The following is a 15,300-nucleotide window of genomic DNA, read 5'->3' as shown; positions in this document are numbered from 1 at the left end:
GTCAGAAGACCTGGGTTTGAATCCCACGTCTATGCAGTGTGACCTTGGGCAAGTCACTTGAACTCCTCTGTGCCTCAGTTACCTCATCTGTGAAATGGGGTTTAAATCCTACTCCCTCCTATCTAGTCTGTAAGCCCCTTGTAGAACAGGAATTGTGTCCATCCTGGTTATCTTGTAACTACCCCAGCAAATAGTAGTGCTTGGTGTGTTAAATGCTAAACTGGTACAATTTTTTTAAAATCAAGACATTTCTTACCTTGATCTGGTGCCATATTCATTCATTCCTTCAATCGTATTTATTGAGCGATTACTGTGTGCAGAGCACTGTACTAAGTGCTTGGAAAGGACGGTTCGGGCAACAGATAGAGGCAATCCCTCCACAACAACGGGCTCATAGTATAGAAGGAGGGGAGATGGCCTACAAAGCAAAACAAATAGGCAATATCACAGGTTTTCATAGGTCCTTCCTTTGTGCACGTCTGCCTAGTGATGATGATAAATGCATTGCCTTGTCTTACGGTTTTTTAAATCTCCGAATTGTTTGAAAATGAAATAATCTCGGTGTTTTGGGCTTGGCATTCCCACAGACTTAGTGACTTCTAGGTAGACAGGATCCTGGAGAGTGTCCATTCACTGTATCGGTATTTCTAGTTAAGATTCCTGGCACCAATAAGGCTGCCACGATGTGATCCTTCTCCACAAATTAAAACTAATCGATTACTTGACAAGTGCTGGTTTTTTTGCATATTGGCTTTCCTGCATATCAGAGCCTATCAGATGTAATCAGAACCTCATACAGCTGCAGTGATGTTATTAACGAGAAGCCATTGTTTGGACTTCATCTATACCCGAGTGACCTTTTTCTTAGGTAACAGCGGAAGATGGTATTGATAATTTGGGTGGATGTCTGTGCATCACCCCAAGGTAAGATACCACTTCTGTGTAGTTTTCCAATACCACGTAGTTTGATAAGTTATGCCACATCAGTCAATCAATCAATGGTAATTATCGAGTGCTTACTGTGAGCAGAGCACTGTACTAAGCACTTGGAAGAACACAGTACAGCAGAGTTCCTATTCCCTGCCCACCAGGAGTTTGCAGTCTAAAGGGGGGAGTCTGATCTGATGATCTTACATTTTCCCAGCACTTAGTGTCATTCTTGGTACCTAATAAGTAATAAATGTTATTATTTTTATTCTTATTAGAAGTGTCTCTGAGATGTACAGAGGAAGGTCCCCCTATGGGACAAGTCCATTAGCATAGCAAGAATCTATCTAGAAACACAAAAATGTGGAAATATAAGTTTTTTTCAGGCACACTTGGTAAGAATAGTAACGTTGACAGCATCATCTTTAAAAATGAAGGCCTGCTCTCTCTCTCTCTGTATGGTTAAGTAAGACAGGCCACGTGTCTGGAATGTTGTAGCATCATAACACCAAAGACTGAAGGAACCCATGTTGCTGTGGGGGAGAAGATCCTGGGGCTGGAAATGTTTTCAATCAATCAATCAAAGCTATTTATTGAGCACTTACTATGTGCAGAGCGTGGAATGAAACTCCAACTCTGTTGTGTTGTACTCTCTCGCGTGCTTAGTACAGTGCTCTATGCACAGTAAGCACTCAATAAATATGATTGATCGATTGATTAAATGTGTGGAAGAGTAAATAAGTACAGTCGAGTTGGTGGACGTGATTCCTCTCAACAAGGAGCTTAAAAACTAGTGGGGACAATGGACAAAATAAATTAGAGAGCAGAAGTAGGAGAGTATAAGGATATGAACGTAAGTGCTGTGGGGTATTTGAGTATTGTTCAGCGCTCTGGATGAGTATTTGTTCGCTTAGGTTGAGTATTTGTTCAGTGCTCTGCACACACTAAGCACTCAATAAATTCAATTGATAGAATCAATCAATCAATCAAACGGCTAAAGCAACCTAAGTACATAGGCAATGACGAAGGAAGGGCGCATAGCATGGGAAATGTAGGGGTTTGTCAGGGAATTTCTTGGAGGAGATATGATTTTCCTAGGACTTTGAAAATGGGGAGAATGGTGATATGTAAGATATGAATGGGGAGGGCATTCCAGGATGGAGGTGAATGTGAGGAAGAGGTCAACAGCCAAAGAGACGAGATTGATTTGCAGTATGTAGTTTGGAATTAGGGGATCCAAGTGTGTGGGCTAGATTGTAGTAGAAGATGAACGGGGTTAGGTAGGAGGGGGAGAGTTGATGAAGCATCTTGAAACCAATGGTAAGGAATTGCTGTTTGACACACAGACAGATGGGCAACCTTAGAGGTTTATGGGGAATGGGGTCACATGAACAAAATAATTAATTAGAAAAAAGGCCTGGGCATCAGAGCAAAGTATGGACTGGGTGGGAGACACACACACACACACACACACACACACACTCAGGGAGGTCAGTGAGGAGGCACATTAAGGTGAGACATGATAAGTTATCATGAAATAGAGTCTCGTTGTGTTGGATTTTCACTGGATTTAGGCATAATGGGCTTCCAGAACAGTGAAAACTCATAATGGGGAGAAATTGCATTTGGATGTAAGGTAGACACATCTTACACGGTGTAGGAGTAGTAACGGTATTTATTAAGTGCTTATTGTGTGCAGGGCACTGTACTAAGTGCTGAGAAAAAGTACACAATTGGGAATTAGACATAAACCCGTCCGTCAAGGGACTCATATTCTCCTCTAGCTGTGAGCTCGTTTCGAGCAGGAAGTGAGTCTACCGACTCTGTTGTATTGTACACTCCCAAGCACTTAGTACAGTCCTCTGCACACAGTACGTGCTCAATAAATACGACTGATTGATTATTTCTCTAGGTGGCAAGAGAGGACTGGAGACAGACACACTGGGAACAGTGAAGCAGTCAAACATTAAAATAGCCTTGGAGACATGGAAAAATGCACAGTACAGAAGAGAGGATGTGGCATTGTTGTCTGAGAGAGGAATGTTGGGTGGAGTTGTAGGCCGCATTGCTGAGTGGGTCTATAGTCTGATAGCTCCACAGCTGGCTTCTCCTACGGCTTTTTACAAGCGAAAGAGACAGTCTTTCTTGAATGAGCATATTCCTTCCCCTTCTTGTAGCAACCATCCCATCTATCACGGGTTGGGTGACTTCTTGATCTGCACAGAGCAAGGGCTCCATAAACGCCTCTCTTCTCCAGGCGAACGTGGGTCTCTAAAGTAGGTGATCAGAGTAATCTTCCCAAATGCTTTCCTGTTCACAGAGGGAGTATTTTAGAGACGACTGCCTGAAGTCTTAAAAATATATTGTCTGTGTTCTTTGCAAAACTCCTCCAGAAAGTATTTGGATATTCCCCTTCTAAAGTGCATCTGATTGGCCATAGCTTGGGAGCCCACCTTGCAGGAGAAGCTGGGTCAAGGCTGCGAGGCATCGGAAGAATAACTGGTAAGTAATTGAATTCTCTGCCTTTGTTCCACCCCACAAAACTATTCCAAAGACTTCCTGTGATCTTAATCCAAAGCCTATTAATCCACAGGGAATCCAGCTGTGTTTTGATTCACCAGAGCCCGATTTCAGCCAAATCCAACTACGACGGTATAAACCCAAGCCCTACAATGACTGTAACAGCCTAATCCAATTTCCTCAGGAGTTGAGCAAGAGTTTGGAGCATTTTCTTAATATCGCTCCATGCCTCGATCCCCTTAGCGTGCACACATTTGGTTTCACGTTGTTTCTGGCCAGATCTGGCTTTGGAGTGAGGCCAGATGTACAGAGGGACGTACTCAGGTTTTTTTAATAGTATATGTTAAGCACTTACTAGTGCTTAGCATAGTAAGATAGTAAGTAGATAGTAAGATAGTAATAGATAGTAAGATAGATAGTAAGATAGTAATAGATAGTAAGATAGCACTTACTAACCATATATATTTGGATATATTTAGATACAAGTTTTATCAGGTTGCACACAGTCCCTGTCCCGCATGGGCCTCACAGTCATTTCTTGGCTGAAATCTCTAGGGACTGAGTATTCAATCTTTAGCGGTAGCACACAGTTGTGACTTCTGACTTTGAGGCAGAGTCCTCTTCATCCTATTGGCGTTGCCTACCCTCACCTCCATTAGACTGCTTAGCATAAGAAAATGACTTCTCACTTCTGGAGAAGGTGCTGAGAAGTCTTTCTTTTCTCATGACCTAGGGAAAGATCATTAAATTGTTTTAGACCTCGTTCTAAATAGTTAACTGAACCGTTTCATGCCTAGATACCACATCCTTATTTTTGTATTTGAAAAATCTCAGCTCTTGTGTGTACCACTGAAATTATTCTTTGATTACAAAATACCCAAACTGTGTTTGTTTTTTATGGTATTTGTTAAATGTTTACTTATGTGCCAGGTACTGTACTAAGTGCTGGGGTCTGTATGAGCTAATCAGGTTGGACACAGTTCCTAGTCCCAGTCTTAATTCCCATGATGAGATAACTAAAGCACAGAGAAGTGAAGTGACTTTCCCAGAGTCACACAACAGAGAAGTGGCAGGTCAGGGATTAGAACCCAGGTCCTTCAGACTCCCAGGTCCGGCCTGTATAAACTACACTGCACTTCGTCATCTAGGTAGAAGGACTAGTTGGAACAAATCAGTTTTTTGGTGGTCAGTGCTCATACATTTTGTCTGCTAATTTCATGGACTCCCGAATAGCAGGAGTAAAGCAGACACTGAGGAAAATTATAACTAATTGAAAAGGTGTGTTCAAAAGTAAATTAGTTTTGTCCGGGTGCAATTCAAGCACAGTCGATCTGCTCTTGCCTTGTTCAACTCTAGCTGTCTTTAGGCAGATCTACGTAGTCAAGGACAGCATATGAACCCAACTAATGTAGGTAATGCAACATTAGAGAATTATGCCCCACCCTTTCCTTTTGCCTAGAAACTCTTGAAGAATTTTCTTAATGACATAATTTGTTTCTGAAATTCCTGTTACATAAGGTAGTATAGTCTATCTCAAATGAAATCTCCCCTCACTCTATTACCCATATAGGCGCAAACATATAGTAGGAGTAGAAGGAAAAACAAAAGATCCAACTGTAATAACAAGAGTGTAGAAAGATAAATGAATCCATAGATAAGGAGAGTTCTGAGATTATTACTCTCTCCCTACAGTGGAGAGATGTTCCAAGGGTGCCTGTTGGAGTCACCCAAACTGAGTGGGTGGAAATTAGTCAGGGAATGCTTCTTGGAGGAGATGAAATTTCAGGAGTGCTTTGAAGATGGGACAGCTGTGGTCTGGCAGATTGGAATGGGAGGCAGTGATCTGATTACACCTCTTTTCAAACTTGATTTCAATTCCTCCAAGAAAGGAGTCCCAGAAAGAACTGGAAGCAGCATGGCTTAGTGGATAGAGCATGGGCCTGGGAGTCAGAAGGTCACAAGTTCTAATCCCCACTCTGCCACTTGTCTGCTGTGTGACCTTGGGCAAGTCACTTCTCTGGGCTTCAATTACCTCATCTGCGGTAATCTCAGATGTGGATTAAGAATGTGAGCCCCACATGGGACAGGGACTGTGTCCAACCCAATTTGCTTGGGTCCACCCCAACGCTTAGTACACTGCCTGGCACATAGTAAGGGCATAACAATGCCACAATTATTATTATTATTATTGTTATAATTAGGAAGGGGGGAAGGGTATGAGCAATGGGTCAGAGGTAGGAAAGACAGGCAAAACACCCAAGAAGATTGCCCCACCTTTCCACAAAGCCTTTTTGAATGATTATTATTATCATTATAATTTTTATTGCAACAGGCAGCTGTGTGAAGTGGGAGGCTGTATCACCATATTGGGCCATGTGGTAGTTAGCAGCATTGTGTGCTTAGAGAAGATTTATTTTATTTATATTTTGTTTTATTTAGGATTGGATCCGGCTGGGCCCTATTTTCATAATACTCCGAATGAAGTCAGATTAGATCCATCAGATGCAGAATTTGTTGACGTTATTCATACTAATGCCGCTCGTTTTCTCTTTGAGTTTGGTAAGAGCTTACTCGAGTGGATCGTTACAATGAGTACTTGCTCATGGTGGAACATCGGGAATTACTGACCTCGTCTGTGTTTATTTGAGGCGCTGGAACAATTAATGCCTGTGGTCACCTTGATTTTTATCCTAATGGTGGGAAGCATATGCCAGGATGTGATGATCTGATTACGCCATTTTTCAAACTTGATTTCAATTCCTTCAAGAGAGGTAAGTTTATCCAAACCATGAAACTCCTGAAATTCTGTTGAGATAAAGAGCAGAGGATGATCAAGTAGTATTTTTGGTCTTTTTCATAACTATCAAATGTTATGAAGCATGGCTTAATGGAAAGAACACGGGTTTAGCAGTTAGAGGGCCTGGGTTCTAATCCAAACTCTGCCCTTTGCTTCTGTGTGACCATATGAAGTCACATAACTTCTCTGTGCCTCAGTTTCCTCATCTGTAAAATGGGAGTTGAATATGTTTTCCCTCTTGCTCAGACTGAAAAACCCACATGGTCCAGGATCTGTGCCCGACCTGATTATCTGGTATTCCAAGAGCTTAGTACAGTGCGCGGTACATAGTAAAGCACTTAATGAATACCACAATTATGAGTTCATTATCATTACTGTGAATTTAAATGCAATACGAATGTAAATGGAATATGCAGCGAGCATTTGAAGGCTGACATGGTCAGGCCCAAATAATTGGCCTACCTGCACCCAATTGGGCAGGTAATGTGTCTATCTTATTTTTGTATTGTACTCTCCAAAGGGCTGAGTACAGTGCTCTGCACACAGTAAGCGCTTGATAAATATGATTGGCTGATGGTTACAAAAGCATAAGGAATTTCATAGATGACACCTATCTCACATATTTCTGAACCAGTCAATATTTTCATGCATAGATCTAGAAATATATAGATGCGAAGATCTATATCCTGGGATATGGATGCACACGTATAATAATGTTGTGCTGGAATGTAGGCAAGGTAATCAGACTGAATTATAATTGATACTTAAATTATAAAGTGAATTTAAAGCATTATAAAGCTTTGGCTTCTCCTCTGAAGACAAGAGAAAAGTGAGACAATGTACTGAGGAGGTAAAGAAAAGACAGATGCATTCCAGGGAGGAAAGATAGTTTTGTATGAAGTAAACAATCTCACTGAGATGCCTTTACTGAATGGTACTTAGCGCTTTATTTTATTTGTTAATCTGAACAATTTACAGCCATAATATCGCCTCTGGACTTGACATCATAGTTACCCTTAGGGGTCTGAGCATTTAATATTATTTAGTACACATGAATTAGTGTTGTCAACGACTGCCAAAGTAAATAAGCAACAATAGCCCCAGGATCGGCACATAGTATTGGAAAGAGGGTTTGTTCTTCATTTTCTTAAAGGTATTTGTTAAGCACTTACTTTGTGTCAGGCATTGTACTAAGTGCTGGGTTAGAGACAAGATAATCAGGCTGGACAAAGTCCATGTCGCACATGGGACTCAAAGTTTTAATCCCCATTTTACAGATGAGCTAGCTGAGGCACAGAGAAGTTAAGCAACTTGCCCAGAGTCACCTAGCAGTCAAGTGGTGGAGCTGGGATTAGAACTAAGGTCCTCTGATTCTCTGGCCAATGCTCTTTCCACTAGGCCACGATGCTTCTGTTATATGCAGTTTTGGCTATAATATCAATTGAATCAGTAGTGTTTATTAAGCACTTACCATGTGCAGAGCACTGAACTAAGCACTTAGTAGAGAACAACCCAATACAATTGGTAGCCATGATCGAGGCATATCTTAATTATTTATATACATAATATATACCCGTATTTATTTGACTACAATACTATATACTCTGCTACTATACTACTAAATTTAGTGTATGGAATATGGGTATATAATGTATATTCCTTCAGGAAGCCTTTCTGATTAAATTTTCTTCTCTCCAGGTTCCATCTTCCCAACTGTCATTTCAGCATTTTGTCCACCTCAAAACTTTTGCACTCCCACCCTCCTGTTTCATTTTTGTAAATATTCATTTACATTCTCTACTATTTAAGGGCCTCCTTCTATCAGCCTACTATGGATCTCTCCCCTGTTTCGGGCAGGGATTATGTCTCCTACATCTATTGTACTCTGTACTCTGTCAAGTGCTTAGTATAGTGCTCGCACACAGGCAGTCAATAAATGCTCACTGATCGAGTCACTAAATCTGTAGATCAGTATGAATGGAAATTCTACTAGTGGCTGTGAATATGTGCTGAGGTGGTAGTTGGGAGGAGAAAAATTCATCTGGGAAAGCCCTTGGGGGGAGTGGAATTTTAGGGGAGCTTTGTGGATGGAGAGACCTGTAGCGTGGTGGCTTTAAAGGGCAAGAGAGTTCCATGCACGGGGACGGCACGAGGTCAGATGAGAGAGACACAAGAATGAGATACAACGAGTGGAGTAGTTAGAGAGGAATCAAGAGTGTGATCTGGGAATGCAGTAGGAGGAGAGAAGCTAAGTTAGAGTGAAAGAGCTGATTGAACTCCTTAACGCCGGTGTCAAGAGGTTCTGCATGATGCAAAGAGGAGTGGGCAACCATTAGCCGTTTTTGAGGAATGGAAATTTATAAGCAGAACATCACTCTAGGCATAAAAAATCCTTATAGGACCAGCAGGCATTAATAGACTTTATAGGAATTAGAGGACACAAGATCTACTTTTCTAGTTCCAACTTGTTTGCCCCAGAAAATTCATGATCACAGCTGATGGAAAATTGTTTTCCCAGAAGCGGCTTCCTTCTTTGACTGCCATCATTCCCGGAGCCACCGCTTTTATTCAGAGAGTATCCTCAATCCTGATGCATTCATTGCTTATCCCTGTAGAACATATGACTCCTTTAAAGTAGTAAGTAAATATTCCATAACTTGGTAAATTACTAAGAGGGTGTCTCTTCAACATCTGCAATCCCAGTTGTACCTATATCAAGGAAATCTTGGAGATATTTTGCTGGTCCATACAAACAAAGGACTATTTAATTCATTTAGTTCTCCTATGACATGGGTGTTGCATTCTTGAAGAACTCTGTTAAGAAAACCTCAGGTACTTCTTTCCACCTGATCGATGGCATAAACATGCCACATAATCATTTCTTTCAACATCGCAGACACACCTTGTCGTAAGAACATTTCCTAATCCATCCATCACATTAAAAAAAATGTTTTGGAAGGACTTACTTATGGAAGAATTTAGGGAAGCAACATGGCTTAGTAGAAACACAGGCCTGCAAGTCAAAGTCTCTGGGTTCTAATCCTGGCTCTGCCAGTTGTCTGCTGTGTGACCTTGGGCAAGTCACCTAACTTCCCTTCACCTCAGTTACCTGATCTGTAAACTGGGAGTTAAATCCTCCTCCCTCCTACTTAGATTGTGAATCCCAGGTAGGACAGGGACTGTGCCAACCTGATTATCTGGTATCTATCCACTACCTAGTACAGTGCTGGTCACATAATAAGCGCTTAACAAATACCATTAAAAACTTATTTGGAGGAATCACTTGATTAAATTTTACTATGCTTATTTAGCAAAAATATAGTATTTTTAGGATATTATAGGAAATAATTACACACAGATAATGAACTGTAAAAATACCCAAACTGATTGTTACATGATAAAATAAATAGTGGTAGATATGAATCACTAAATATCTCTGACTAACCTCTCACCTCCCACCCTTGTTTTATTTATTATTGTATTTGTTAAGCGCTCATTACGTGAAAGGCCCTGTTCAAAACCCTGAGGCAGGTACAAGTTAATCAGGCCGGACACAGTCCGTATCCCTTATGGGGCTCACAGTTTAAGGAGGAGAGAGAATAAGCTAATTTATTCATTTATATTTGTTTCTTTAGAGAAAAAGTATGGGCTAGTGGAAAGAGCAAGGGCCTGGGAGTCAGAGGACCTGGATTCTTATCCCAGCTCCATCACTGTCTACTGTGTGACCTTAGGCAAGTCACTTCACTTCTCTGAACCTCACTTACCTCATTTGTAAAATGGGGGTTCAATATCTGTTCTCTCAATACTGTGAGCCCCATATGGCACAGGGACTGTGTTTGATCTGCATATTCTGCACCTACCCCAGCACTTAGTTCAGCGTCTGGCACATAGTAAGTGCTTAACAAGTACCATAAAAATATGTTTATATTACTGTCTGTCTCCCCCTCTAAACTTTAAGCTCACTTTGGGAGGGGATCTTGTCTATGAACTCTGTTAGACTGTACTTTCCCAAGTGCGTAGTACAGTGGTCTGCACACGGTAAGGGCTTAGTAAATATGACTGGTTGATTGATTTCCCCCATCGCTCTGAATCTAGGATGAGGTATAATTTTAGCTCTAGTTAGAAAAAAATGCCTCTTCCACCCTCCCATGCAATTTGGATGAAATCTTGTACCCTCCAATAAAGATGGCACTGCTTACCTCATGTCTTGGTTTGGGGCAGGTGGAGAAGACACCATGGACTTGTGGCCATTCTTCCAGGGTCATTACAGTGACCATTCTGTGCCCGTGCAACACGTGCCATAGATTTCTCTCTGAAAATACAACATGGGAAGGGGATAACAGAGGCTATAGTTTAGTGGGCATCAGTGAATTCCCTGGTTGAGCTGATGCAAGAGGAGGATATGGGTGGGGAGTGAATCAAGGCAGAGTCTTTCTCCCCTCAGCAGCATTTAAGGGTACATTTTTGTGCCCTCAAAAGCTGAAGTGGGAGGTTCTAGATTTATCGAATAGTTATCACATTTAAATTCCAAAGGGGATGAATTCAATGCTTTTAATGGAATTTGTTAAATGCTTACTATGTTCTAGGCACTGTTCTAAGCACTGGGACAGATGCAGAGTAATCAGGTTGAACAAAGTCCATGTCCTACATGGGGCTAACAGTCTTAAACCCTATTTTACGGATGAGGTCTCTGAGGTACAGAGAAGTGAAGCGAGTTGCCCAAGGTCACAAAGCAGATGAGTGGCGGAGCGGGAATTAAAATCCGGGTCCTTCTGACTAACTGGCCGGTGCTCTATTGACTAGGCCACAATGCTTCTCATATTGAAATATATGACTTGAACAATTCAAATACATGTATTTGAATTCTGAAGTGGAAGGAACCTTGTAACCTTGCCCCATGAAGCCACACCTAAAGGTTCCTATCTTGATGTTGACAAAGATGCTGATCATTTTCCTTCTCACTAGGGAAATTGTTTCCATTGCCCTAAAGAGGGGTGTCCGACAATGGGCCACTACGCCGACAGATTTCCTCTCAGAACCGAGAAACCGAATCAGTCATTTTATTTTCTGAATACAGGAACCCTTCCTCCATTTGCCAGTAAGTAGTTCATTGGGTTTGAGAGTGATCCTTTAAAGATGAATCGATTATTGGCTTGAGATGTCAGCAGTGCTGAATTTACGAGAGGGGGCTGCAGACAGTTTAGACCCTTTATTGACTGAAATACTGATCTGTCACCCCCGTTTAGACCTTGAGCCCGTTATTGGGCAGGGATTGTCTCTATCTGTGGCTGAATTGTACATTCCAAGCGCTTAGTACAGTGCTCTGCACATAGTAAGCGCTCAATAAATACTATTGAATGAATGTATGAATGAATCTGTAGGTAAGCTAATAATAATGATGGTATTTGTCAAGCACTGGTCTAAGCTCCAGGGTAGATGCTGCTCATCAAGTTGGACACGGTCCTTGTCCCGTATAGGACTCACATTCTTAATCCCTATTTTGCAGATGAGATAACTGAGGTACAGAGAAGTTAAGTGACTTGCCCAAGGTCCCACAGTGGACAAGTGGCAGAGCCGGGATTAGAATCCACGTCCTTCTGACCCCCCAGGCCCCTGCTCTATCCACTGGGATCCACTTGGTTCTTCCAGACGGTGTGTTTTCACTGTGCATTTTGGATAGAACACGGTGGCAGAACTGAAGAACATTCATGTGACAAGCTCTCATTGTCTAGGTACAGAATGATGTAGTAACAGAGAAATGCTCAAGCACAGGCACTCAGTATTGAACACAAGGGTGGATCACAGCTTCCTCCTTTGCAAGATGATAAGAACACCTGCCTATGTCGGGGAAGTTGTGAGGGTGTACATTTTGCATCTTCCTCCCTGACCAGAAGAGCTGTGAAATCTGAATTCTTAGAATGCTAGGGGCTAAAATCTGATTCGTCTATGATGACAGGGCATCTTTTCTTCCAATTCCCGTTAAACCGGATGCTCAGCTAGTTGAAATGCAGCATTGTGTTTTAACTTTCACTGGTTCAAATGCATTTGAATAAGTAGATCGGTGCTATTTCTTTTCTCATCCACATATCCCTTTTTTATGGGGCGGGGTTTAATCCAGGTTGGAGGCACAAATTGTCTATCAAAATCAGTGGAAATAACATCACACAGGGAAGACTATACATCACCTTGAATGGAACCAAAGGGAAAACAAAACCTTATGAAATTGCCAGGTAATCGCATGATAGAAAAGAGGTCTTTGTCCTAACCAGGATAATATTCCCAAGAGCACAGCCACTATCTGATTTCATGATATTTCACCTCTGTATCTCTATTCATTCCCGGGTAAAATGGAATGAAGTGAAAGCGGGTTTGGAGTGCATGCAGCAGATTGCTATGGAATAAGGGTTCCAAAAAGTTAAAGAAGATAGTCTTGATTTTAGCTTTGAATTTGAATCTGTAGTTTACAGTATTAAAATGAATCAGGATCACTAGTTTTGTTTTAATTATGTCCAGACTGTTTTAAGAGGCTAGAATAAGGTGGTCATATTTTCCAAAATACACCCATAGGCCACAAAACACATACGGACATGGGTTTACCTTAAGGAAGCATTTTTCTAAGAACACAACCCCAGTGTTATCGGAGAATTGGGCATATATTTTCTTTTGAGAACCTTTAAAATTGAGTATTGGATTGAATTATCACAGCCCAGTGCACCTAGGATCCCCATATATTCCTTCTTACAACCCGACCAACCTTCAGTGTTTGTCCTACCTGTATTGTTTTAGGTTGGTTGAGCTCTGAATTGAAGTCCCCTTGGATTCAAGATTCCCTTTGCTTTATGGATCCTTGTAAACAATTCTAACCTACATAAATGGAATGAGGGAAAAATCTCCTAAGAAAACTCTAATAGCTTTACCATCTAGTGTTCTGATTTCAAATTTTTATTTTAATTCAGGATTGTGGACACTCAATACTGGCTTCTCCCAAGTGTTCAGCGTAATGCCCTGCATCCAATTTGTACCTCGTTAATGAGGGTGATGTGTTTCTTTTCATAGTGGAAAACTCCAGCCTGGCATCACTTATAAGAAGTTCATTGATTCAGACACAAATGTGGGGAACGTCACAAATATTGAATTCCTCTGGAATAAGCGTGGAGCGAGACAAGCTCAGGACACGTTTAGAATAGAGAAGGTGACAGACGTGTCTGGAAAACACGAATATGAGTAAGTATATTCTTTTCCTTGGGTCATGTTTTTTTGTGGTCAGAGAAAATAACAACCACTTAATTTCCAAGGTTGAAAGAATTTCTTTGAAATGGTAAAAACAATTAAGGATCATCGGGTATTCAATCATTCATTCAATTGTGTATATTGAGTCCTTACTAAGAGGAGACCAGGGCACAACTACATGTTTGTTTTTGCTAGTTAACTGTGGCATCCCAATGGAAAGAACTCTGAACATAGATATAATATGAATATAGAAAATGCTCTTAATAATTATGGTGTTTATTAAGCACTTATTTTGTACCAAGCAATACGTTAAGCACTGGGTTAAGCTTAGTGGCTAGAGAACGGACCTGGGAGTCAGAAGGTCCTGGGTTCTAATCCTGGCTTTGCCACATGTCTGCTGTGTGACCTTGGACAAGTCACTCAACTTCTCTGGACTTCAGTTACCTCATCTGTAAAATGGGGATTAATAGCATGAGCTCCACATGGGGCAGGGACTGTGTTCAAGATGATTAATTTGTAACTTGGGAAGGAGTATAGAGTTGTGGATAGAGCACCGGCCTGGAAGTCAAAAGGTCATGGGTTCTAATCCTGGATCCTCCACTTGTCTGCTGTGTGACCTTGGGAAAGTCACTTAACTTCTCTGGGCCTCATCTGTAAAACGGGGATTGAGACAGTGAGCCCCACGTGGGAGAGGTACAGTGTCCAACCTGATGTGCTTGTATTCACCCAGCACTTAGTAGTGTGACAGGCACATAGGCACTTAACAAATTCCATAATTATTATTATTTACTACCCCAGTGCTTAGAACAGTGCTCGGGACATAGGAAGCTCTTAACAAGTACCATAATTATTATTATTATTATTGTTATTACAACATAATCAGATTGAGTTTGGTCCCGGTCCCCTTGGGGCTTCCAATAATAGATGTTCCTTGCAGGCTCTCTTAATACGCTTTTTTTAGCGCTTAGACGCTAGCAGAGAGGGATGTGATTAACTTAAGCCATTCGTGTCGATCAATCAATCATGTGTATTTATTGCGTGCTTACTGTGTGTGCAAACATATTCACACTAGATACGTGGATGTGTGCGTGGGTGTGTACCTCATTATTGGATTCCATTTGTGTCTGTTGAACCTCTAAGTATAAATGACACATGGGTGAATCCAAGCAAGAATGTGGGAGAGGAGAGAAGCTCCAGGGATGCAGAAGCCAAAGGAAATGCCTAATGTGTTCTTTCATCTGTGACCTTTGGACATTTGATATTGGCTCCATCCCCAACCGTCTAGGACTCAAGTACATATCTTTAAATTGTATATTATAAATTACTTATTCATATTCATGTCTTTCTCCCCCTCTAGACTGACTGTAAACTCACTATGGGCAGGGAACATGTCTTAATTCTGTTGTATCGTACTCTCCCAAGCACTTAGTACAGTGCTCTGCACATAGTAGGACACAGAAGAAGTTTCCCCCCCCCCCACAAGAGAGACTGCACATCCACCACATCCATGTGTATTTTCTCCATTTCTCAGGACTGCCTTTTGTAGCAATGACACCGTGGATCCCGGCATCATCCGGATTCTCACCCCATGCTAAACTGGGGATAGTAGGGCAGGTACATTCCATCAGCAGGAGCTACAGAGAAATCACCCGTTGAAGAATCCCATTTTGCAATGGACTGGCCAGACTGATTTTCAGCTGGGTTTTCTGCCTGCAAAGACTTCAATGCCGTCACTGAAGTAGATCATTAGTGCTAGGCCATGTGTCTATTTCTCTTCTCCGTACCTTGTATAACATATTGTTACAGATCCAGAAATAATAATATTA

General features: G+C 41.4%; 1 protein-coding gene across 1 annotated transcript in view; it reads left to right on the top strand.

Annotated features, from left to right (window-relative positions):
• Nucleotides 1-15,069, top strand: part of LOC120638891 (pancreatic lipase-related protein 3-like) — a 28,273-nt gene extending 13,204 nt beyond the window's left edge. The window contains exons 6-13 of the mRNA XM_039914366.1: nucleotides 3,321-3,429; nucleotides 5,887-6,006; nucleotides 6,096-6,218; nucleotides 8,763-8,881; nucleotides 11,210-11,342; nucleotides 12,363-12,474; nucleotides 13,301-13,468; nucleotides 15,006-15,069. Coding sequence (XP_039770300.1) covers nucleotides 3,321-3,429; nucleotides 5,887-6,006; nucleotides 6,096-6,218; nucleotides 8,763-8,881; nucleotides 11,210-11,342; nucleotides 12,363-12,474; nucleotides 13,301-13,468; nucleotides 15,006-15,069 — 948 coding nt within the window. The remainder of the gene's footprint in view (nucleotides 1-3,320; nucleotides 3,430-5,886; nucleotides 6,007-6,095; nucleotides 6,219-8,762; nucleotides 8,882-11,209; nucleotides 11,343-12,362; nucleotides 12,475-13,300; nucleotides 13,469-15,005) is intronic.
• The last annotated feature ends 231 nt before the right edge of the window (nucleotides 15,070-15,300 follow it).

This window comes from Ornithorhynchus anatinus, chromosome 16 (genome assembly GCF_004115215.2).
Source record: "Ornithorhynchus anatinus isolate Pmale09 chromosome 16, mOrnAna1.pri.v4, whole genome shotgun sequence".
Classification (NCBI taxonomy): domain Eukaryota; kingdom Metazoa; phylum Chordata; class Mammalia; order Monotremata; family Ornithorhynchidae; genus Ornithorhynchus; species Ornithorhynchus anatinus.
This window is presented reverse-complemented; position numbering and strand designations above follow the sequence as displayed.